The sequence below is a fragment of the Populus alba genome, chromosome 11 (assembly GCF_005239225.2).
Source record: "Populus alba chromosome 11, ASM523922v2, whole genome shotgun sequence".
Classification (NCBI taxonomy): Eukaryota; Viridiplantae; Streptophyta; class Magnoliopsida; order Malpighiales; family Salicaceae; genus Populus; species Populus alba.
Window position 1 is genome coordinate 20,841,834 of NC_133294.1, and position 22,709 is coordinate 20,864,542.

Sequence of the window (22,709 nt, forward strand, 5' to 3'; positions counted from 1 at the left end):
AAAAAATTATTAATTTAATATTTTTTGAAAGCAAACACACTTTTTAAATATACTAAAACATAATTGAAAACATAATATAATATACGCGTTAAGAAATTTAAACCTCATATTGTTTTCCAAACAAGAAGGACCTTCGAATTGGGTTTGGGCTAGTGATTGAGGCCCAACACCCTAAACAAAAGCCTAACCCATCCATTCACTTGACAATTTTAGGCGACCAAAACTTGAGCTCTTATTGGTCACTGGAAGTCATTTTCTCCAAATGAAAAACAAAGTGTATATTAAGTTATATTTGTTTGCTAAAAAATAATTTTATTTTAATGAGTGGTTTTTATAGAAAGTGGATTCTTTAAAAGTAATGTTTGGTAGTGTTATAAAAAATAAATTGAAAAATATTTTTTAGTATTTGATTATATATCATGAAAAATAAGTTGAAAAATAACTTATTAATATTTTATATTTTTTTTCAAGTTTATTAAAAGAATGAGGACTGAATTTTACAGATAAAAAAAATTGAAGGAGGATGGAATTGAATAAAAATTTTTATAAATTATTTCAAATAAAATAAATAACAATCAAAATAATAAATACAAAATCTAGTAGATAAAAAAGTTGAAAGGTGATGAAATTAAAAAAAAATATAATTTTATAAATAATTTTAAATAAAATAAATAGTAAAAAAAAGAATTAGATCAATTCTAATAAATAAAAAATTTCAATGAAAAAAAATAAGAAAAAAAAATAATTAAAAAACTAAAAACTAAAATTGATATAAAAATTAAATTAAATTAAATTATAAAAAATATAAAAATTAAAAGTTGATAATTCAAATTTTATATAATCAATAAATAATAATATATTTATGATTTTTTCATGATTTATAAAAAGTATTTTTTATACAAAATAAAATAATATTTTTTTAAAAAACTAATTCAATGTTTTCTTAACCTGAAAATATCTTTTATGGATTAAGTTTTTTAATAATAAATAAACATAAAAAAAACTTTTAAAGTGGTTTAGAAAACAGACTTCTCAATGAACTTTCTATATCTCATTAAAAGCTATCTTCACTCTCCCTTTCAGCCACTCTGCATTTTGAACTCACCACGTGTCCCTTACACTTAGTCAATTGGGGCGTGCATCACACTCCCTCCTTTTGCGCAAATGTTTCGTGTGCCGTCGAATTTGATTCTCGTCGGTAGTAACGCTTAAATACTGAAAAACAAAAATCTGGGTTTGGAGGGTTTAACCGAAACAGGACCTGGGTCTGTCTTAGATTTTTAAATGGTGAAGAAAAACGAGAGCTTTAAGCCCAAACAAGAAAGCAAGAAGGAGAGAAAGAGATGGAGTTCATGGGGGTTGATCGGGGCATTAGTGGCAGTTTCTCTGGCAGTTGTTGTAGCTGTTACTGTTTCTCCAATGACCGCTTCAAAGATTGGTTCTTTGATTAACAGTAATAACAAGTCATGTCAATGCCCTTCTTCTCAGGTACAATTCATTCTTTCTAGTTTTGGATGTTAATTGTTTGTGATTTGGCAATCATTTGGTTATTTTTTTTTGGTTTTGTGCGCAGGATTCAGGGAAATATAAGGGAGTGATTGAGGGTTGTTGTTGTGATTATGAGAGTGTAGATAGTGTAAATGGAGAGGTGTTGCATCCTTTGCTTCAAGAGCTTGTTACAACACCGTTTTTTCGGTATTTTAAGGTAAGGATTTTCTGTTTTTGTGTTATCTTGGGGTCATGTACTTTTAGTTTTATTGTGATAGTGAGGTTTCTTGGTGAAATATTTTTGCACATGGTAAAGAAATGATGAATATTATGGCTTTTGCTGCAATTTCAACCAGACCTGAGCAAATGATTCTTAGTTGTGGTGGTCACCTATCAATGCAATAGGAAAATTAGTCTGTTTGGATGCTGGTGTTAGCCTGATATTCGTTTTGGGAGAACTTTTTTGGCTATAAATTTTGCTGTAGTGGAAACAATAGGTTCATGTACAGGCTTACAAAATGGACTTCATGTGGCACTTGTTCATTGAATTAGCTCCTTTTATGTGCTGAAATGGCTGTTTCTAAATTATTTTGTTTCAATGTGACTTCCTGGGAACCATTTCAATATCGGGGAAGACATGGGTTAAGAGTGATTATCGTATTTGTGTCCAGAATAAATATTCAACAAAACATAAACATCATTTTGTTCAATTTCCCATTGTGCTGTAAATCTGAGCAACTGTAATAGTTGACTACTGTGATTCTTTTATCCGTTCCTTTTTGACATGAGATGCATTTTCCTTATGGGAGGTTAAATTGTGGTGCGACTGCCCTTTCTGGCCCGATGATGGTATGTGCCGCTTGCGTGATTGCAGTGTTTGTGAATGCCCAGAAAACGAGTTCCCAGAACCTCTTAAGAAGCCATTCCTCCATGGTCTTCCAGCAGATGATGTGGCGTGTCAAGAGGGAAAGCCACAGGCTGCTGTTGATCGCACATTAGACAGTAGAGCTTTTAAAGGATGGATAGAGACAGATAATCCATGGACAAATGATGACGAGACTGATAATGGTAACTGCTGACTTTTTGGTGAATACAGACTGCATAATTTTCTTGGTTTTGAATCTTGAAGATCATGTAGTATCCAGCTTCCTACTGTATGGAAGGAGATATAGTATTTACAAATTGGAAAGTACATGATAACTTAGGCATCACTTTTGATTAATAAGACCATGAATACAGTTAGCTTCCATTTAGTCATAACTTGGTGAGACTGCAACTGATTATTGAACTATCATGTTTCCCAATATAAATTATAGAACCTGGAATTTTAGTATCACCTCAAATTTCTGTTACAAGTATTATCTTCCCTTTAGTGAGGGGGTTATTTCTTAAAAGAACATTGCAGAGACTTACTATTGAAGTATCTTGTAGATGAGATGACATATGTGAATCTCTTATTGAATCCGGAACGCTACACTGGTTATGTTGGTCCATCAGCTAGAAGAATATGGGATGCTGTTTACTCAGAGAATTGCCTAAAATGTAAGCTGATTTTTTAATTTCTCTGCGGATGCATTGACTGCTGGAATTGCCATGGGGTGCAAGATGATCAATATAATAAAATGTCTTTGAAATTAGTAGAGCAGGCAATTGAATTTTGCTGACTGAGATAATTGGTTAATCTGTTGCATTTACTTGCATAGCTGAAATTGAATTTTGTTCCCTTTTGAGTTCAAAATATTGGTTGAAGATATTTTATTGAACTAGTCATTCATGTAGAACTCAAACTTGTCTTTCATGAAACTCTTGCTTGAGGTGAAAGGAAAAAAAACAGGATTATATTCATCACTTTTTCTTAGATATTTTATTTTCTGCTGTTTCTCTCGAATTTGAAAGTCACCATGTTTTTCCTGTGATATGTGGTGAATCTCTACGAATGTCCATGTTTCTCCAAAGCTTCTAATTCTGAATTTTGATTTCTTTTCATTACTATAATCCAATTTAACTTCTTGTAGCTCCACTGGGAGAGATGTGCCAGGAGAAAATGGTATTATACAAATTAATATCTGGCCTCCACTCTTCCATTTCAACCCATATAGCTGCTGATTATCTTCTTGATGAGAGCACCAATAAGGTTTGCTTTCTGCCTTGTCCTATCAACACTGCCATAATTCCTGTTTTGAATGTTCTCAACATAATAACTTACAAAATTTTAGGCATTTGCCACGCTGCATCTCTCTTTTATACTATGTCTTTTTTGTTCTTGAAGGTCCTTTCTGATAGAACCTTGTACATTATACAGTCATCTAGAGCTACCTAAAGTGCATCATTTCCTGAAGTTTTACTCTGTCCATGTAATTTAGAATAACTAGATGAGTAATGCAGGGGAATTTTTAACAAACATGAAATGAACTCAATGAAGACCAACCCATCTATAATTAATTTTATTGGACACTGATGTCGTTTATGTACATTTTCAGTGGGGTCAGAACCCGGAATTGATGTATGATCGTGTTCTCAGATATCCTGATCGTGTCAGAAACCTGTACTTCACATTCCTCTTTGTTTTGCGTGCCGTGACTAAAGTGAGCACTGTAATATGTGTCTGGTAGATAATTTCAGACATTGATATTGGAGTTCGTTGGTGCTATTTTATTCAAAATTTGTTGCAGGCAGCAGATTACCTGGAGCAGGCTGAGTATGACACTGGTAACCATACAGAGGACCTAAAGACGGAGTCTTTGGTGAGGCAGTTACTTCACAACCCCAAACTCCAAGCTGCTTGTCCTCTTCCATTTGATGAAGCTAATTTATGGCAAGGCCAAAGTGGACCTGAACTGAAGCAGCAAATTCAAAAGCAATTCAGAAATATTAGGTCCTCTTTTTAAGACTCAACTAATGTTTTGTCTTGAATGGAAGGCTCCTCTTATAAAGAGAAATTGATTTTCTTCATGCGTTTTCTTTAGGTCCTGATATTCGATTCTAGCAATTTTAAAGGACAGTAAAATGTGATCCTGAAAGACAATTTCTTCTCCTAAATTTTTTGAATTTTCTTAACTAGCTAATTGATCATACCACTTTTTTTTTTTTAATTATTTTGTATGCTTTATTAATTTATCATATAAACATATTGCAGTGCATTGATGGACTGTGTTGGCTGTGAGAAGTGTAGACTCTGGGGGAAACTTCAGGTTCTTGGCCTTGGTACTGCATTGAAGATCCTCTTTTCTGTTGATGGTCAAAATCAGCCAAGCGAATCTGTGAGTTTTTGAATGTTCTGGATTTCATATGCTTTGCATATCATTAAAATCTCCAAAAGGACTGGTCACTGAATGGAATTCGTAAATCCAAATGTTAGCTCTGTCTTATATATGCTTGAACTGCTGTCATTGCAGCTCCAACTACAGCGAAATGAAGTGATTGCTCTGGTAAATTTGCTCTGTCGACTCTCAGAATCTATCAAATATGTTTGTGAACAGGGACCTTCAATTGAGAAGACCATGGAGAGACAGATATCAGATCCTTCTGAAACCAAGTATGCTAGTACATGACAGAGAGCAGGGGAGTCTCTGTCTCGGCTTTGGTAATTAATTGTTTATCCTACTAGATTGTTTAAGATTCATTGTACCAAGGAGTGAAGCTGGTAAAACATATGCTGAAACGATGATTGCAGGTTAGGGAAATCATCAGCATAGCAAGTCATTTTAGACACTGCTGTAAAAATTTTGAAGGCTGCTTTACAATTACACATACAAGCATCGCTTAAGAGCAATAGGTCAGGTCAGGGGTTTTGCAGAAACACAGCCTTCCCGGGAACACAAGTCCCACGCAAATGTTGGTATAAAATAGTCTGGAGTAGGCATGGTTTTGAACACTTAAATGTGGTACTCAACATTTGCCTGATTGGGCCTGTTGTTGCTGGTTATATTCATGCTTCCCCTTTTTAAACAAAGAAAACAAGTATACGACACGTATTGATGCATTTTTTGTTTCTCACTTCATGTGATTCATGTTTTTCGTCATCGTTAAGTTGTCTGGTTAAAAAAATCCACCCCCTAAGAAATAAAAAAAAAATCGTGGTATAATCATCTCTGTAATTAGTTGCCTCTTCTATTTATCTGTACCTCACAATAATTGTTAGTGTAACATTTACTTGTTGCTGTTTAACTAAAAGAGGCATCTTAAGACACGATTTCGTTGAGATGACTGCACAAACCATTCAACGGATAATCTCATGGTGGTGTAGAACATCATATCCCTAGTTCAAGTTGTTTTGATAGAGTGAGTGGATTATTACCATTCTTCTGGTTCATACACATGCTGCAGTGTTCTCCTCTAATTTCTGTTTGGCATGAAGAGATTGCAAGCATTCCCCTTGCATCGGTTGATTCTTCCACAAGAAAGTACAAGAAAACGCCATTTCATGTTTCCACGAGGCTCTGATACAGATGTGAACGCATCTGCCAAGGCTTCGCAAATGTGACGATTATACAATCACAAGATTCAAACAGATGATTAGCATAATAAAAAAATACACACCGTAGTCCTTTCTCACCCTTCTATTATACAAGAAGGAAGGAAGCAGATGTAATGTCAGATATCAGTGAGAAATGTATCAATTAGATTGGAGTTCTTGCCACTGTTCCACTATTCCACCTCCTTTCCTTCTCTCCTAGCATCTGCTTCTGCTGAGTTTCCCTCATTCCTGTTCTTCTACCATTTCCTAGCAATACCCGATGTGCGGTCCTGCCTCGACTTCCAATAGATACTCTAACCTTCTCCATCCCGACATTTATACCACCTCTTCTCATATGTTGCTGCAGTGGGGACTTCATGTTAACTTTCTTTTGAAGACTTCGTTTCAACATGGTGCTTATCCGCTTGGAGCCATATCTGATTTCTCTAGGGCTGTCGCATTGTGTCTGCTCAGGAAAACAGTTTGTTTCAGATCCTTCAGAATCTTCTTTCATATCCACTTGACATAATGGAAATGAACTTGGTATACTCGGTACACTTGGGAGTGGAATCATTGAGTTCCGCCTTGGAGCTGGGGCTGCTAGGACGCGTCTTGCTGTTGTACAAATTGAGGCTCTGCCAGTCCTCTTCAGCAATCGTGGTTGATCAGCCATGGCAGGGTTGTTTTCTTTTTCAGTAGAGTCAGTCAACTTGACAACCCCCTCTGTGGAGGGAAGGGGGATTGTGGATTTGTAACTGGTGTTCCCAATTGGTGGCAGAGTCAGATTTATCTGTTCTTTGTTCAACGCACCATTCACAGGTTCATCAAAATTCTTGTTACTCCCTAATATTCGATTTGCAAGCGGAGGCCTAGGTGGTGCAATAATTTGCTCATCTTGCTGCTGTTTCGTTTGCTGTTGCTGCTGTTGCTCGGCAATCTTTGTGTCCACATGCTGGCGTGCCAGCTTCCTTTCAACTAGGAGCTGTGCCTCAAGCTCCTTTACCTGCAAAATCAACGAAAGAAAAGGGAAACTAAAGATCCATCTTCCAGCATAATGAAAAATGAAAAAATTGGTGAGCTGATTTATAAGTGAAGTTGCAATGGTTTCTGACAACCTATAGACTACCTTATCTTGCAAGGTCTTATATTTAAAGTCCTTTTCTTTTGTCTTCAAGTCCAGTCCATTGATTGTATCCTCCAACTTCTTTATTTGCACATCTTTGCTTTTCAAATCTTGCTTCGATTTCTCAACCTTAACAGACAGGAGAGCCCATTTCCATGGACATGTAGGAACAGTCAGACAGACTTAATAGAAAGGTGATAACCATAGATTAAGGCTAAATAAAGAACAGGGCATTTAAAGTATAAGTTATCACTATACCATCTGCTTGTATCTCAGAAGTTCAGCATTGTCCAACTGTCTCTTTGCAGGCCCCAACTCTATCCCTCTAACTCTGCTTGCAAAATTGAGCGAGCATAGAGTCTCACCTAGGTCATTCTCATTAGGGCTGATCTGTAGAAACATGAGTGTCTTTGAATCTCCTCCTAAAAAATATGGATCCAGATATTAGTTTTACTCATTTTATACCTGCATAACTCATGTAAATCAACCCAAATTTATATTTACTGCATGGTTCAGGTAGAAAAGTACCTAGGGAGTCTTGAAGAAGGTGCGTGAGCTTTGAATTTCTGGACAGCAAGCAAACATGTTATTAACATTTACACTGAAGGTAGAGTCAGATTGGTTGGTAGTTTGCACGTAGAAAAATAACAAATCAAAGACTGGTTAAAAATTTTTATAACCTGAATGGGATGTGAGGGCTTTTAGTTGCGAGAGCAGATATGACATCACCAAGTGCAGATAATGATTTATTAATATTTTGAGTTTCCTTCAACCGCTCTCCTTGCACTTCTGTCTTCGCTATCCTCTCACTTCCTGCTAGGTCAACCAACCATAACTTGCTCTTTGTGCATTCCCCGTTCAATAAATTCTCTCCCTTCACCATAACACAGTGTATGCTGGATCAAGAACAATCCATTCGTTAGCCTTTACTCCAGTTTCAAACACATTATGCAATTATTGAGCATAGATAAAAACTCAAATGGAGCATAGTAACACGGACCAGTGAGATCGGCTGCTGTGCTCATTAGCATTGGTAGAGCCAACTGCCCTTGCATTACTACCAGTTCTTAGAACTTGCCAAACCTCACTCATGTTGTGTACCTTTGCCTCAACCAGCCCAGGAACATGATGTAGTCCATCACCAGCTTGTCTTATTTCTAGCCTGCATTTCATATAATAATGAACATATATAGTAATAAGTTGAAGAAGCCAAGACTCCAATGCTTCGGTTAAACTGACTCAAAGATCATAAAAGTGAGGATAGAGGACAAATTGTAGATTGGTTAAAAACTGGAATACTGCTCTATTTCTTACTGCTTATGAGATATATCATAAATAATCTCATATTGGGATCTTAAAACGAGTGAAAGGAAATCTCAGGCTAATAATGAAAAATAAAAAAGTGTATAGAAGTAAGTTTATCATACAAAACAAAGAATCAAGTCCACAACAGGTTTTGCAAGTAAATACTGAATAGCAACAAGGAACTCGTGGATTTTACCCTTTATACAATTTTGATATTCTCAACTGTGTAAGATTCATTATCAGAATATAATGGTGATCGTGAAAAGAACCATTCACTAAGTATAAAGATCGTAGAAAACATAAGATGAAAATGGAGAGAAAATACAAGGAATTCATACTACCTCTTCGCAGCCACTCCTGGCTGAGAGTCTGACACCAGCAAATCTTGTATTTGCTCATTATAAACTTCAAGAACGCTTACAGATACATCATATCGAAATAGCTTCTCTCTCTCCTTAATCATATGAAAAACTTGCTCAAGAGTCCTAAAATTTACTCCACGATCTTCTTCTGTACCCTCCATTGTAAAAGTTTTTCCAGTCCCTGTCTGTCCATATGCAAAAATACAGACGTTGTACCCATCCAAGACCGAGCTTGCAAATGGAGCAGTGTCTTCAAAAACATCAGCTGAGAAAACAAGCAAAAGCAATGGTTTATTATTGAAAGGAACAGAGTGGATAACTACAAGATCCAAAATGCACTTCACACACGAGGTGATTACCTTGGTTTGCTTGGGGGCCAAAAACAGCATCAAACTTGAAGGTCTTTTTTGGAAGTCCATTTGACATAACAGTTAGCTCACCATCTTTAGCAGATTCAAAATCAATAGTCATTAAAGCTCCGGCTGCAACTTCTTCGGATCTTAGAGGCCGACACCGGCAAAACACCCTAATGTTTCCTGCAAGAAAGATTCAGAATTCAGTATACCATCTTTAAATTCCTAACATATAGAACTCCAGATATCTAAGCAAAAATAAATCTACCTTTCAACTCTAGAACCTTATTGTACAGTTCCTTTCTCTCCTTGGCTCCTTCAACAAATTTAATCTTTAGATCCTCATGCAAATCTACTTGCTGCTTCACTGTCAGAACAAAATAAGTGAATAAAAAATGCAGAAGAAAGATAGCTGAGTTGGTCATATAAACAGTACATTGACCTACTTTTGGACAGAATAGTAGACCTTATCTCGTCCATATCTACAAGGCAATTCTTGTATGCCAGTGCCTCCTCTGATAGCTTGATGTGCTCCATTTTCATAATCTGTTAAATGAAACCTTTTTAAAATAATGCAACATAGTACCAGATATTCCATGAGACAGATGTCAAAAACTCATAAAAGTACCTTCAGTTTTCTTGTCAAGTCTCTCAATGATGTGAACCACCTACTCTTCTCTTTCACTTGTCCCTCAATGGCAAAGGCTGCATACAACCAACCATCGGCACAATCAACATTTATGGACAGTCAATGTGATTACTACAGACAACATTAGATTTCCATACCCAAGGACCCAACATGCATCGACTTGCGCATGAGCTCATTTTGGAGCTCCTGTAATGACTTCAGAGCATCTTGGCATTCCCTGCTCTTAAGTCGGTTTTCCCTCTTAAGTTCATCCATTGCCCTCCTCATCTCTGTTAATTCCCTTCTCTGAAACTCGTGATCTCTCAGTAGCTTCTGATAATCCCCTTCCACCTCAAGGTGACCTAATTCCTGCAGTTTAACCATCATTTTAGAGGCAATAATCTAATGTTTCTCACAAACTAAATTAGAATCTAAAAGGATTAAGAGGTCTTACTTTGGGTGAATCGCACTCCGCTACTTGAGACATTCCTATAGGTTTTAGTAATCTAGCTTCTCCAGTATCTGAAATAAGAAGTTTTAGAAAGCTTAACTAAATTTCTATCTTGAAACATGAACCAAAAACGAAAGTTCAGAAACCAAAAGAAGATAGAAAACTGAACTTACTAGCAGAAAAATCTTTTGTAACAGAAATGCCACATACAATCGGTTTTCCCATCACTCCTTCAAATCTAATCAATAAGCCCTCATCACCCTCTACGAAAGCTTTAAGGCCAGATACAACCAGAGGTTTATTTGCGCCTACTTGTGCATATATGTCGAGGCATGACATAACCTACAAAAACAATCAATCATACACAATAAGATGATGGCATTAGCAACCTCCATTGAAACTCATATTTGTTTTGGTTTCATGAATTCTCACCTTCTTCTCTTGTACAAAAACATCAAATACTCTTAGCCCAGGAGGGCCATCAGTGAATACAATTTCTGCAAGGTGCAGACTCACATCATAATTCCCAGGCTCTAGCGCCCGAAAACAATACGAGAAGTTACCATACCGTGCTGTTTGGTAAAGAGAAAGATCCCCATCCTGTCCATCCCCAATTGTAGCATCAGTCCTTACAGTATCACCACCCAGAAAAGAATCATCCCCTAAAAACTCTACACCCCCAAAAACCACAGCCCTATCAGTGCATCCTGCATTAATGCACACACCAGGAACAAAATCTTTCACCAATTTCTCTTCTTTTTCTTGCTGTGGAAGGAGCTCAAACGAAGATTCAGGAGACAACTCTTTGTTGAATGTTTGAAAAACAGAAGAAAACTTTACACATGGAGTCTTAATAGAGTCTTTCATATCAGACCCATCAATACCATTCTCCAGAGAAAGCTCAATTGAACACTTGTTGTCATCCAATAATTCAGGAGAATCTCCATATCCAGTTCTGGATATATCAGGTGAACCAGCACAGATGACCAGATCAGGAGATGTTAATGAAAACCCTAACATGGACCTACCTGAAAAAATAACACAAAATTCAATCAAATTCTTAAATCTTGATAACCCCGATAAAAAGTTCAATCTTGACATCCAATTCTTGATCAAAATTGTAAAAAGAAGAGATTTTTTTACCATCAATCGCATCATTCTCAACTCGGTCTATCAGTTTTTTCATAGTAATTGATTCTACGCTTTGGCTTTCTTGCCAACACATATCTACAACAAGAAAGTAGAAAAAAAAAAGTTAATCATACCTTTAAGAGATAACAGAGTGTTCCCAGCAAAATTTAAATTAACAAAATTAATGGGTTTGCTTTAAATTAGGAAAAAAAGGCCACGCATTACCTTCATTTGAATCTGAATCTACCATGGCCAAAGTTTGAGACTTCGAAGAAATGAGTCCAGTCTCTAAACAAGAAAAAAGAGAGAAACGAAAGTTTAAAAACCCAAAAAATATCTACAAAACCAAGAAAGAAAAATTGGGCACTAGAGAAGGTGAAGTGATCTTACTTGAAGAGCTAGAGAGAGGGCTGGTATTATGTTGTTGTTGTTGTTGGTGGTGTACATCAGTCAGGAGAAGGGGGTCATGCCAATGAGGAGGTTGTTCATTAGTACTATTACTACCTTCCATGGAAACTGAATTGAATTCTTTAAAAGGGTTCAAAAGAAAAAGGCACAGTTTTGAATGTGCAATCAATTGATGTGCTTTGAATTAGAATGACAGAGAAAAAAAGGTAACTGCTTTACAATCCTTTTGTTCTAGAGAGAGGGAGAGGGAGAGAGAGAGAGGAGAAAAGGGAAAGGGAGAGTTGTTGAGGTTGTAAATATTAACGTTGATTTGGCAATTCAAAGGTAAGAAAACATAGGATTCATTGTTTGATGGATGATTTGCCTTGGCTCAGAGAGAGTTATGAAGAAAGGTGACCGTTGCTCCTTTCCTTTTTTTGAATTTTGAAACATAGGAGCCGGGCTCACTGCGTGCTTGCTTGGGCCATGAAATCTTCTAGTCTGTATAATGCATGGTTAAATTAAATATTTAATTACAATTTAGTCACTGTATTTCAAACGATTTTGTAAGTTAGTCCTTCTACTTTCATTCCCTTCATTGACAACCGTTATTTATCTTGAAATTACAAAAAAATAACTTTGCAATGCGTTTTTAATTTTATCTGCTGTAGGTGAGCTGGAGAACATTGATTAGAGATGGATTAAGAAAAAAACAATAAAATTGTAATGAAAATCCAATAGGACTAGATACAGACAAATATGAAGATATAAGGGTTACCTAGATATATTTTTTTTCTTAATTATTTTTTAGATTTATCAAGTGGACATGCTCATATTAAAATAACTCTCATATAATTTAATTTAAAACTTGAGCAAGCAAAAAGTTGAATGAACTTTCAAGTTTAACATGTTATACCAGTTTAATTACAATACCAAAAAATTTCTTATAATCTATTATAATCTAGATATTATTTTCTCACATTCAAAGTTTTTTTTGTTCCAAGTTGCAATATAGCAGGAAATAACCTTAAAACACTAAAAAAAACTGGCTTTCCAATCTGCTTCACTATTAAAATTGTTAAGTGCCTTTCAAATATGAAGTAGCAAGATTTACCGTTCTCATAAAAACTAGCATAATATTCATACAATCTTTCCTAACCCAACATTAATTTCTTTAGTTTTTGGACCCTTAAACTAAAAATTAACAAAAATTGTAGGTTAAATACTCGATAACTTATTGACTATTAGTACTTTTTTTTTTTCTTCTAAAATTTTAGCAGCACACAATTTAAAGAGTCCGGGCCCCCTCTACATACAAAATAGCTTCATGGGTAACTATGAAAATTAGAGTTTCTGAAAAAAATGGTGATTATAATTACAAAGTCTGGCCTTCCTATACTTCTCTTTGCTGTAACTTTGAGTACTAAATTTTAAGAGACAATGGAGGAGGTGGTGCATGCCTAATTATGAGCACCTTCAAAAAAAAATTAATTTCTTTCAGAAATGTTACATTGTCTTGGCTCAATGAATCTTGAGGAACTTGTATGATTGCTCCTTTACAGAAAGTAACTGAGATCTGGTATCTGTTACCATATATACAACAAAATAGCATACAACAGTGGACAAAATCACCTCCAGCTCCGATCCTGCACGCCCTGCAGTTGACATAAATTGTATGTGTTGGGCAGCTCATCTGTATTCCACGAACTGAGCAAATGTTGGAGCACTACTTCGATAGTGCTACCTTTATTGTCCTGTAATGCTTTGAGCTCCATTAGGAGAACCGAATATATTCAGCTATAGAGCTGCATGCCAAGCTATAAGTTGATTCCTGCCTCTTCCAGTGCAGCTGCCATGGAGGCTGAGGCCTCTTCAAGGGTTCGCTTCTTCTCTACCGTGTTGAAGGCCTCTATAGAATCACCTTCCTCCCAATCATCATAATCTTCCGCCCCAATACCACATTCTAGTCCGGCATTTACCTGTCAGGAAAAGATAAAATTTGTCGAGTTAAGATAGATGCAAATGAAAAACATGGAGGTGTCTGAAAAGATCTTCAAGCCTAATGAATCGGAGAATTGCAAGTTAATAGATGTTACGGATTGATAGTTGATAAAGAAAAGCATATCGGAGTAAGACCAGGTATTTACTAGGCATCAAGTTAGAGGACAGCATGTTACAGCCACTAGGGAAGCCATTTTGCAATCTTAAACAGCATAAGAAAATTCACCAATAAAAATAGAAGGCAGAGTAATTCAACAAATAACATTAATACGGAGGTAGAGAAGAGGCTGCATTTCTCATAATTAGATTACACAAATTGACCCAAGAAAGCAAAGCATAAAAGTTTAAAGAAGTCTCCCATATTGCAATCGAGCTAATTCATGAATAATGCAAGAATATCCCCTAAAAGAGACCGAATTGCGAAATCACATTATGCATATCATTCAACCTTCAACATCATCCTCACAGAATAGCTAAGTTATTAAGGACATCAAGTCAATGGATTAAACATGCCTCTATAAAATATCATAAGGAATTCCAAAGGAAAGGAAAAGCAAAGCAGTTATAGATATTTGATGGACAACTCACTAAAAGCTCTGTATAAACCAAGTCTGTAAGCAAGTAATGCATAAATACACTTCATGAGGTGTAACCATGCTGCACAATGCTCAACAGAAAAGCAGATCTCTGGAGGGTGTGATAGAGCACCAGGATCAACTAAATTTACAAGTTTGTTGATACTGTAATACTGAAAGTAGACCATAAATTTGACACCCTATAACAAAGCAAAGTTACTGGCATAAAAATCTTACCTCCTTCACTATTTCCTTAACACGTTTCAGTGAATCAAGGACACCAACATGGACTGTTTTTCTATTTCGGACAACCCTAATTCCACAGCCTTTTACTACTTTGCCTTCTGTTACCATGCATCCGGCAACACGACCACTGCCGCTGCTAAATACTGCCCGGACTTCTGCTGAGCCAATTATCTCTTGCTCCTATCAATACACAAGTAGCAAAACAGTAAATATGCTGCAGCAGATATTTCACAACATTAAAGCAAAAGCAGCATATTCTCACAAGTAAAACATATTCCTGACTCAAATAAACATGTATTCCAGTGATAAGTGTTTTTGAAGGCAGTCCTTAAAAAAAGAGGAATGGAGAATAAACACAAGCATTGTCCTAACCTGGAACCAATGAACTAAACAATTGATTCGATCCACCAACCTCATGCCCCAGAACAGGATAAATTAAACATGGACACATCAGCATAGTAGAATGGCTGAGAGGGTTTCCTGCCTTGGATAAATATTATATGCTTCATGGAAACTTTTTCCTCAGAAGAGACATTCATGTCAAATGCTCAACAGTAATTGTATGAGTATGAAACAACAGCATGCCTGTACTATGATATGATGAACAAGCATATACGACAGAAAATTAACAATTCCCAGCAAGGTAAGGACGTGTAGCTCAACAGAAAAAAAGGATTCAAAAAACGGAAACCAATCTGCCTTTTATTCAACACCTGCCCCCCCCCCCCCCCTCAGAAAAAAAGAACGAAAGCCATAGGTGGAAATGTTTTTGCCATGCATATATTCCCAATCATGCACAATGGAATACAGGATATACATGGAGTTTAAATAGTATCAGCAAGCGAAGTTTGATAGAAAGAAACAAGTGATGCATTAGAATTAACCTCCGCAGGCTCCAGAAGTCCTTCCATTGCATTTCGCACATCATCAATGAGTTCGTAGATAACTCTATATAGCCGAATTTCAACACCTTTTTTTTCTGCGTAGCTTTTGACAGAACCTGGAGCTTTGACATTGAATCCTAAAATTATAGCTTCACTAGCAACAGCAAGATCAACATCACTGTTACTTACATCCCCTGTAGCTTGCAAGAGGAACTTCAAAGTGATGTTGTCTCGAGGGAGCACTTGTAAAGCTTGCCTGATAGCTTCAATAGATCCCTATTTATAATAAAGAGAATTTAATTTTACTTGCACTTAAAGTATGAAGTTTAAACCATACTATGATCACATGCCATGAATTTTGTCAAAAAACCTCAGAGCAATTGAACAATATTTTGATGAAGGCATGAATGTGCATACATGCGCAGCTGTGTTTAGCCATCCCCGTGAAGCAATCAAGCAAAAAAATGCATTGCTATTATTGAGAAATTTTGATTTTGCCAATAGCAAGATCCAGCAGCATTTCCTAGTATGAGTAAAATGATTTTCACTGCACATTTTTAAATACCCAATTTTTCCCATACATATCAATTTTCCGTAGAAGTTGGTGATTGGTGATCAATACATAACTTCAAAGCCCAATTACAAGTAATCATCATTGATTTCGAGGGCATTTGGTACAGCTATAAACTTATTTTTACCTTTTAATTCTGGAATTAAAAATAAAAAGTTTATCTATACGTAACTCATAAAAATTGATCCAAATTCTGCTTCAAACAGAAGTCAGAACACCTTTACTTACTAACTTTCACTCAAAACATATTCAATCAGAGGGACATGAAGAGAGAGTTGAAGCATATTTTTTTAATAGAATCAGAGACATACATTTGTTCAACTTAAAAGAATTTTACCAAAGTAACTTGTGGAAAGCACCTTTTTAGTTATAAAACAAAGTCATACAGTCAAACCAAATGGCTTCTTGGAGCATCTTTCACATTCTTTATTATTTGATAGATTCAAATTTGTTTTTGTGCATCTATATAACCACCTATTCAATGATCTATTCATGAAATGGATCTAGAGAATTAATACCTAGATTTGAAATGCATCACATGAGTGAAAGCTAGTAAAATATAAAAGTCAATATCACAAATTTTCCAACACAACTTGATTTCAACAAAAGACGCAATAGTGAAAAAGAAAACGTCATGAGAATTGCTTTTATATGATATGATAAAATGCAAAGCAAATGCAAATACCTGAAGATCGACTTTCAATATTATATTCAGCTGGTGCAAGTCTAATCCGGATAGCTTTCCTGCTGAGACAGCTGAAGCTAAGGAAGAAAGGGTCACCTTCCCATCTCCAGCCTTGGCCGATATGTGTTCATTCCATAATGATTCTGCACGTTTCTCTGCCTTTTCACGAGCAATATCAAGGGAGGCAACAACCTCAAATTCATCACCAGCAATTGGTACATTACTCAAACCAATAACCTGTAAAGAAAAGTGTAACATGTTTGCAAGATTATTTTCAAATGAAGACTTGTATGAATATGTCATGTGAGAAAGAATCACACAAATAGATAGGGATCCATTACCCATAAAACATAATATAAAAAGAAAAAATTGGGGATTAGTTTATTGTTGTAATCACCTGAGCAAACTATGTACAACCTTCTAAAATGTACTTTTCCAAATGGGAATTGAGCTGGATCCCCAGAATTCTAATTGTTTCAATAATACCAATATACAGGGGGTTTCTGTATTTATAGTCAATTAAATTTTCATGCTTATCCTAATTACTAGTTTAGTTTATGCATGGCGAAGGAGTATTATAATGGTTTTAGATCTTGAATATTCCAACAATAATGAAAGAAACAAGAAAAACGAATCACAGCTACATTCTTTTTTTAAGAAAAAGGCGCACACAAAAATAAGTGACATATAATACAGCATGTACGCAAAAAAAGATAAACAGGGAAAAAGAATAACAGCAAACCTGTACAGGTATAGATGGTCCAGCTTCATCAACTCGTTTTCCACCATCATCAAATAAAGCCCGCACCTGAAAATGGCATAACAAAGAAATCCTCCAGGGTGGGTGAGCATTTCAAAATTAACATTTAAAGCACATTAGGCTGCAGGTATTTTCTTAAAGAACATTCTGAGTTTTTCTTTTGAAATTCAAACTCTAACTAACAAACCTTTCCAAAGGCTTGTCCACAAACCACTACATCCCCTCTTTTCAGGGTGCCATTCTGTACAATAAAAGTTGCTACTGGCCCTTTAGATTTATCAAGACCTGCCTCAATAACAGTGCCCTTTGCATTTCTATCTGGATTAGCCTTCAATTCTTGTAACTGAAACAATTATGGATGAAGTCAGAAATCATAAATAGCATGCTGTTAAATGTATGCTACATCCCATTCATTCCAGGGAATCATGATGGCTTTGAATTTATGAATTGTATTGTGTTTCTAGATTTTGTGGCTGATATCTAATATAGCTTTGGGAGAGAGTACATATTAATATGCATGCATGCACCTTTGACTGTCCCCTTTGTGCTTGTTAAATCACACACACTTCATATTCAATTTTCTAAAGGATCCAGCATGAGAAATTTCAAGGGACAGTTACAAGATATCACATTTATTGGGGAACAAAAGTTATTCTTCTCATTACATATACTGCAACTACTACTACTACATTCCTAGCAATTAATTAGATTGATGAAACATTTGTTTGACAAGCCAAGCAGACAGGGATCACACATTTTCTCTCTCTGCCCTGATTAAATAGCTACTGCAAGCTACTCAACTAATTAAATATATAATGCAAGATATCACTTAACAGTATTCCTAGCAGAGAGAGAGAGAGAGAACTACAATCATCTGGAAAAGAAGTTCATGGATCCAATTTTGACCACCCAAATGGCCAGTGGACTATGATTATTTCACTGCACAAGAAAAAAAAAAATTGGAAGAACTAGTAGGAGCGCCAATAAATTTAACTGACCTCTGCCACAAGCATAACAGTTTCCAACAAATCATCTATATTTTCCCCCTTGAGAGCACTGATCTGTTAAAAGGAGTCACAAAAATATAAGCATCAGCAGAAGGATAAAGCAAAAAAGAAAGTTGCAATAAATTAAAAATACCTGAACCATTGGGACATCACCACCCCAGTCCTCTGGCATGAGACCAATAGAAGAGAGCTCTTGCATGACCCTTTCTGGATTGGCTCCATCTTTATCTATCTGGTTGAATCGAAGAAAAAACAGAGTCAGAAAGTCCTCAGGCCAACACCACGCAAACCAAAGGTATTTCCAAATGCAGCTGGGCAAGTGTTTCTTCCTTTGTTTCTTTCTGAAAGCAACAAAACCCACTTTTTTTCTGACATACCTTATTTATTGTGATTACAATGGGCACTCCAGCTGCTTTGGCATGAGCTATGGCCTCCTTAGTCTGAGGACGAATCCCATCATCAGCAGCCACCACAATAATAGCAATGTCAGTCACCCTCGCTCCACGGGCTCTCATTGCTCCAAATGCCTGCAGCAGCAGATAAAATAGAAACTATCTAAATAAAAGGCAGCGTGTTCAGTTTACAGTTAAGTTTATAAAATCATCTAAGAAGATCATTAGCTGAGTAAACAAACATTAGTGGACATCATACATGATCAGCAAAGCATCTACCTATTTGGCAATAAGCAATTGTAACTAACAGTAATTGGATAACATGCTTGCCTCGTGCCCAGGAGTATCAAGGAAAACACATGGTTGCAACTTGCCATCCACAGGTATCGTAACTTTATATGCTCCAATTCCTTGTGTAATCCCACCAGCTTCTGAGGCAGCCACCTGTAAATTTCCATCTGTCAGGCTACAGTTAAATTATGTGCATGCCATGTTAGAACAGTGGACATATAGCTTCAGAAACCAATCAATCCCAAATCAATTTGAAGTTTACAGGTTAGACATCCTACATCTTCCTCCTATCACAAGTACACCGCAAAAAAAAAAAAAAAAACCTTTATTGCAATGGAAGTGGGAAATAGCACGGAAAACGTGTCATAACTTAAATCCATAAGACCTTCAATGAAGAAGCTTAACATACCTTGCTTTTACGAATATGATCCAACAGGGTTGTCTGTCATGAGGATAACACCAGATACATTAGAAAAGTCTTTAAAAATACCACCATTCTTTTAAGATTCAAATCAAAACCAAGAATGAGACAGAGAAGATAATGCAGACACATCTGATTTTTAAGATGAAGAGACAGAGAATGTTGCTGCTTGCCTTGCCATGGTCTACATGACCCATTATAGTAAGGACAGGAGGCCTCTCTTGTAGTTTGTCCAGGTCGTCTTCATCAAGAATTTCATTCTTTTTTGCCATTTCTTCAAATTTTACTGGATCAGCATCTATGACCTCCACCTCATGCTCCTTGCATATCATCTTTACCATGTCTTTGTCCAAAGTTTGCACCCCATCAGGCTTAATCCCCTTTGAGTACAGAAACCCAAGAATTTCACCTTCACTGATTGTCAAATTGTAGGCTAGCTCTTCAATTGACATACCTTTTTCCCCAACCTCTAAAATCGCTACTTTGACAGGAGCTGCATCTCTAGCAGCCTGGAGTTTAGCTGCCTTCCTACTGGCTTTAGTCCATTTCCTCCCTTTTCTCCCGGTAGCTGCACCGGGAATAGAAACATTGAGCTCCTCATCAGGAATCTCAACATCATCATCCACCATCCGCCTTCTTGGTGTTCCAGATGAAACACTTTTCTTTCGGTCTCTGTACTTCCCAGTAGCAGGGCCCTTTCCTGGTTTTATAGGGGCTAATACAGCCTGTGCAATCACAGGGTCAACAACCGGCTTCTTGCGTGCAAATTTGTCAACCAAAATTGGCTGTCCTTTACTTTGCGGAGCTCTTGAGCCAGTTTCATCTTTAACTGGAGACTTTGGAGCAGCCCCCACATCCTTCAATATAACAGGTTTCTTTATCATAGGTGGAGGAGCTACAGATGGCTTGCCCTGTAACTTTGGTTGAGGTCTTAGAGGTGGCTGAGGAGGTTTCAATGGTACAGTTGATTGAGATTCTAGCTTTGCTCCTTCTACTGTTTTAGGTTCCCCTTTGATAACCCTATTACTAGCCTTTGGAACTTCCTTGACAACCTTCGGCAATGCAGCCACAGAGTCTCCTTTCCGCCACACACTTCTTAAAGTTTTAGTTTTCATATTAGCAGCCGATGAATTAACATTTCTCGAATCATTACCCAAATTAGGTGAAGTCATTTTATTTACAACCCCATTCTGTTTCCTACTACTACTAGCACTACCACCCACTTGGCTCAGTTTTGAAGTTTCAAGCTTTTCAGCTTTCTCCAAAACCTCATCAAGTGACTCGATCACCTTATTCCTCTCTCCTTCCTCCTCATCCGACCTTTCACCATCAGAATCCCCACCAGCACTTGAAGAACCCCACCCAACAGAATTCATACTCAAAGAGGTTTCATCCTTAGAACCAGCTGGAGATTTTAACACAGGCTTTGGAGCAGGCTTAAGTACAACCTCACTATCACCATCACTTCCTCCTCTAATTGTACTACTACTAGAATCAAGTGACACAGCATTGCCTTGCTCAGCAATGAAATCAGTGGTAGTAACTGAATATTTACACACACAATCCCATCTTTTAGCCCTCCTAAGACTCCTTTTTGATAAAGAAACTTTCTTTAAAACTGAATATGAAGAAGATTCGACACAGCTAGAGCTAGCTGTAGACACACTCAAGCTCCCTAAACTCATAAGGGAAGCCATAGATGGCACGCTACCTACTAAAACCACCATAGACCCCATTCACAAAAACCAACAAGAAACCTAAAAACACCCCTTATGATACCATATCGAGTAAATTGTATAAGTTGGACAAAAAGTTTCAAGATTTCTTACAAAATTGAAATCTTTAATTAATAAGAAAGTGAATAATTAGTGCTTACCTTAATGAGAAAATGGGAAGGGAAGGTGGGGAATTTGAAGGAGTGAAATGGGTTTAGTATTGTGTTTGGAAAAAGAGAAAGCGAGAGAACAAATACGTTAGAGAGTGAAGGAGAAGAATGGATGATATTATGTTCTTGGTGGTGATGGACTAAGCTACAAAATTGGCACTTGTGTGGCTGTTTCTCTGCCTGTCAAAATTTCCTTTCCGATAAGGCTTTGAAGGTTTTCATGGTTTTTTTTATTCTTGTTTTATTATTTAAAAAAAAACAATTGATTTAATAAAAAAATTTGGGTCATTGTTTCTTATTTATTTTCTTTTCCAAAGTAATAAAAAGTAAATTTAAAATCAGTTTTTTTTTCATGTTTTTGGTAGAAAAAAAAAACTCAAGATTTTAAATAAACAGGTTAAAATCGTGATTGATCTGACATAGAACGTTGCTTTTTCTATCCTTAAATTATTTATTTATTTTTGTGATAGAGTTTTTTTTTTGCCCTGAGAATTTAAGTCCCATTTATTAATGGAAAATATAACTTTAAAATTATTTTTTTAAATTTTTATATGTTCATTTAATATTAAAAAAAGTTAATTAATAAAAAACAATTATGATCAAAGAAAGATTTTAGACAAAAAATACTTTTAGAAATTATGAAAAAAATAAAAATATATTATTATTTGTTAATTATATCAAGTTTGATCCTTATATATATATATATATATATATATATATATATATATTAGAGTTTGATTTAATTTGATTTTTTATAACAATTTTGATTCTTATTATTTTGATTATTATTTATTTTTCTCTTATTATTTTTTTAAATTAAAATTTTTTATTTATCAGATTTAATTGTATTCTTTTTATTATTTTTTATTATTTAAAATAATTTATAAAATTATATATTTTTAATTTTATTCTCTTTCAACTTTTTTATTTGTTGAATTTTGGTTCATATTCTTTTAATAAACTTGAAAAAAAAACTTTAATAAATTATTTTTTCAATTCATTTTTCATGGTATAGTCAAATACTTGAAAATATTTTCCAACTTTTTATAATATTATTAAATATCAAAAAATAATTTATTTTCTAAAAAAACTACTTTAAAAAAATTATTTTTCAATAAATAAACAAGTTAAAATCGTGATTGATCTGACATAGAATGTTGCTTTTTCCATCCTTAAATTATTTATTTATTTTTGTGATAGAGTTTTTTTTTTTTTGCACTGAGAATTTAAGTCCATTTATTTGATGGAAAATATAACTTTAAAATTATTTTTTTAAAATTTTAATAGGTTCATTTAATATTAAAAAA

General features: G+C 35.6%; 3 protein-coding genes across 3 annotated transcripts; 1 reads left to right on the top strand and 2 right to left on the bottom strand.

Moving 5' to 3' along the window:
* The first annotated feature begins 1,116 nt into the window (after positions 1 to 1,116).
* Positions 1,117 to 5,484, top strand: LOC118035685 (endoplasmic reticulum oxidoreductin-1). The gene is made up of 10 exons (XM_035041299.2): positions 1,117 to 1,488; positions 1,574 to 1,705; positions 2,298 to 2,556; positions 2,920 to 3,030; positions 3,504 to 3,622; positions 3,969 to 4,073; positions 4,161 to 4,363; positions 4,625 to 4,748; positions 4,884 to 5,071; positions 5,162 to 5,484. The coding sequence occupies exons 1-9, from the start codon at positions 1,285 to 1,287 to the stop codon at positions 5,037 to 5,039; spliced, it is 1,413 nt and encodes a 470-aa protein (XP_034897190.1). The 5' UTR covers positions 1,117 to 1,284; the 3' UTR covers positions 5,040 to 5,071; positions 5,162 to 5,484.
* Positions 5,485 to 5,892: 408 nt separating this feature from the next.
* On the bottom strand, positions 5,893 to 12,128 carry LOC118035684 (kinesin-like protein KIN-14Q). Its single transcript, XM_035041297.2, has 18 exons — positions 11,688 to 12,128; positions 11,523 to 11,585; positions 11,310 to 11,393; positions 10,599 to 11,194; positions 10,340 to 10,508; positions 10,170 to 10,237; positions 9,874 to 10,084; positions 9,716 to 9,792; positions 9,534 to 9,633; positions 9,356 to 9,454; positions 9,094 to 9,270; positions 8,714 to 8,999; positions 8,068 to 8,229; positions 7,748 to 7,963; positions 7,596 to 7,633; positions 7,326 to 7,489; positions 7,071 to 7,196; positions 5,893 to 6,947 (listed from the first exon to the last, which is right to left on the bottom strand). The coding sequence occupies exons 1-18, from the start codon at positions 11,806 to 11,808 to the stop codon at positions 6,108 to 6,110; spliced, it is 3,597 nt and encodes a 1,198-aa protein (XP_034897188.1). The 5' UTR covers positions 11,809 to 12,128; the 3' UTR covers positions 5,893 to 6,107.
* A 1,000-nt stretch (positions 12,129 to 13,128) lies between these two features.
* On the bottom strand, positions 13,129 to 21,602 carry LOC118035681 (translation initiation factor IF-2, chloroplastic). The gene is made up of 12 exons (XM_035041292.1): positions 19,691 to 21,602; positions 19,506 to 19,538; positions 19,136 to 19,249; positions 18,791 to 18,940; positions 18,547 to 18,645; positions 18,405 to 18,467; positions 17,594 to 17,749; positions 17,389 to 17,454; positions 16,647 to 16,883; positions 15,391 to 15,666; positions 14,498 to 14,686; positions 13,129 to 13,663 (listed from the first exon to the last, which is right to left on the bottom strand). The coding sequence occupies exons 1-12, from the start codon at positions 21,251 to 21,253 to the stop codon at positions 13,502 to 13,504; spliced, it is 3,108 nt and encodes a 1,035-aa protein (XP_034897183.1). The 5' UTR covers positions 21,254 to 21,602; the 3' UTR covers positions 13,129 to 13,501.
* Between the last annotated feature and the right edge of the window lie 1,107 nt (positions 21,603 to 22,709).

Excerpts from the sequence above, each read along its gene's own strand:
- LOC118035685 (XM_035041299.2), top strand. The coding sequence starts at position 1,285 with ATGGTGAAGAAAAACGAGAGCTTTAAGCCCAAACAAGAAAGCAAGAAG. Across the intron at positions 2,557-2,919 it reads TGATGACGAGACTGATAATG|ATGAGATGACATATGTGAAT; the intron begins GTAACTGCTGAC and ends AGTATCTTGTAG. Across the intron at positions 4,074-4,160 it reads TTTTGCGTGCCGTGACTAAA|GCAGCAGATTACCTGGAGCA; the intron begins GTGAGCACTGTA and ends AATTTGTTGCAG.
- LOC118035681 (XM_035041292.1), bottom strand. The coding sequence starts at position 21,253 with ATGGGGTCTATGGTGGTTTTAGTAGGTAGCGTGCCATCTATGGCTTCC. Across the intron at positions 19,250-19,505 it reads ATCATATTCGTAAAAGCAAG|GTGGCTGCCTCAGAAGCTGG; the intron begins GTATGTTAAGCT and ends GGAAATTTACAG. Across the intron at positions 14,687-15,390 it reads GACTTCTGGAGCCTGCGGAG|GAGCAAGAGATAATTGGCTC; the intron begins GTTAATTCTAAT and ends GTGTATTGATAG.
- LOC118035684 (XM_035041297.2), bottom strand. The coding sequence starts at position 11,808 with ATGGAAGGTAGTAATAGTACTAATGAACAACCTCCTCATTGGCATGAC. Across the intron at positions 11,195-11,309 it reads TGAGAATGATGCGATTGATG|GTAGGTCCATGTTAGGGTTT; the intron begins GTAAAAAAATCT and ends TTATTTTTTCAG. Across the intron at positions 9,793-9,873 it reads GATGCATGTTGGGTCCTTGG|CCTTTGCCATTGAGGGACAA; the intron begins GTATGGAAATCT and ends GGTTGTATGCAG.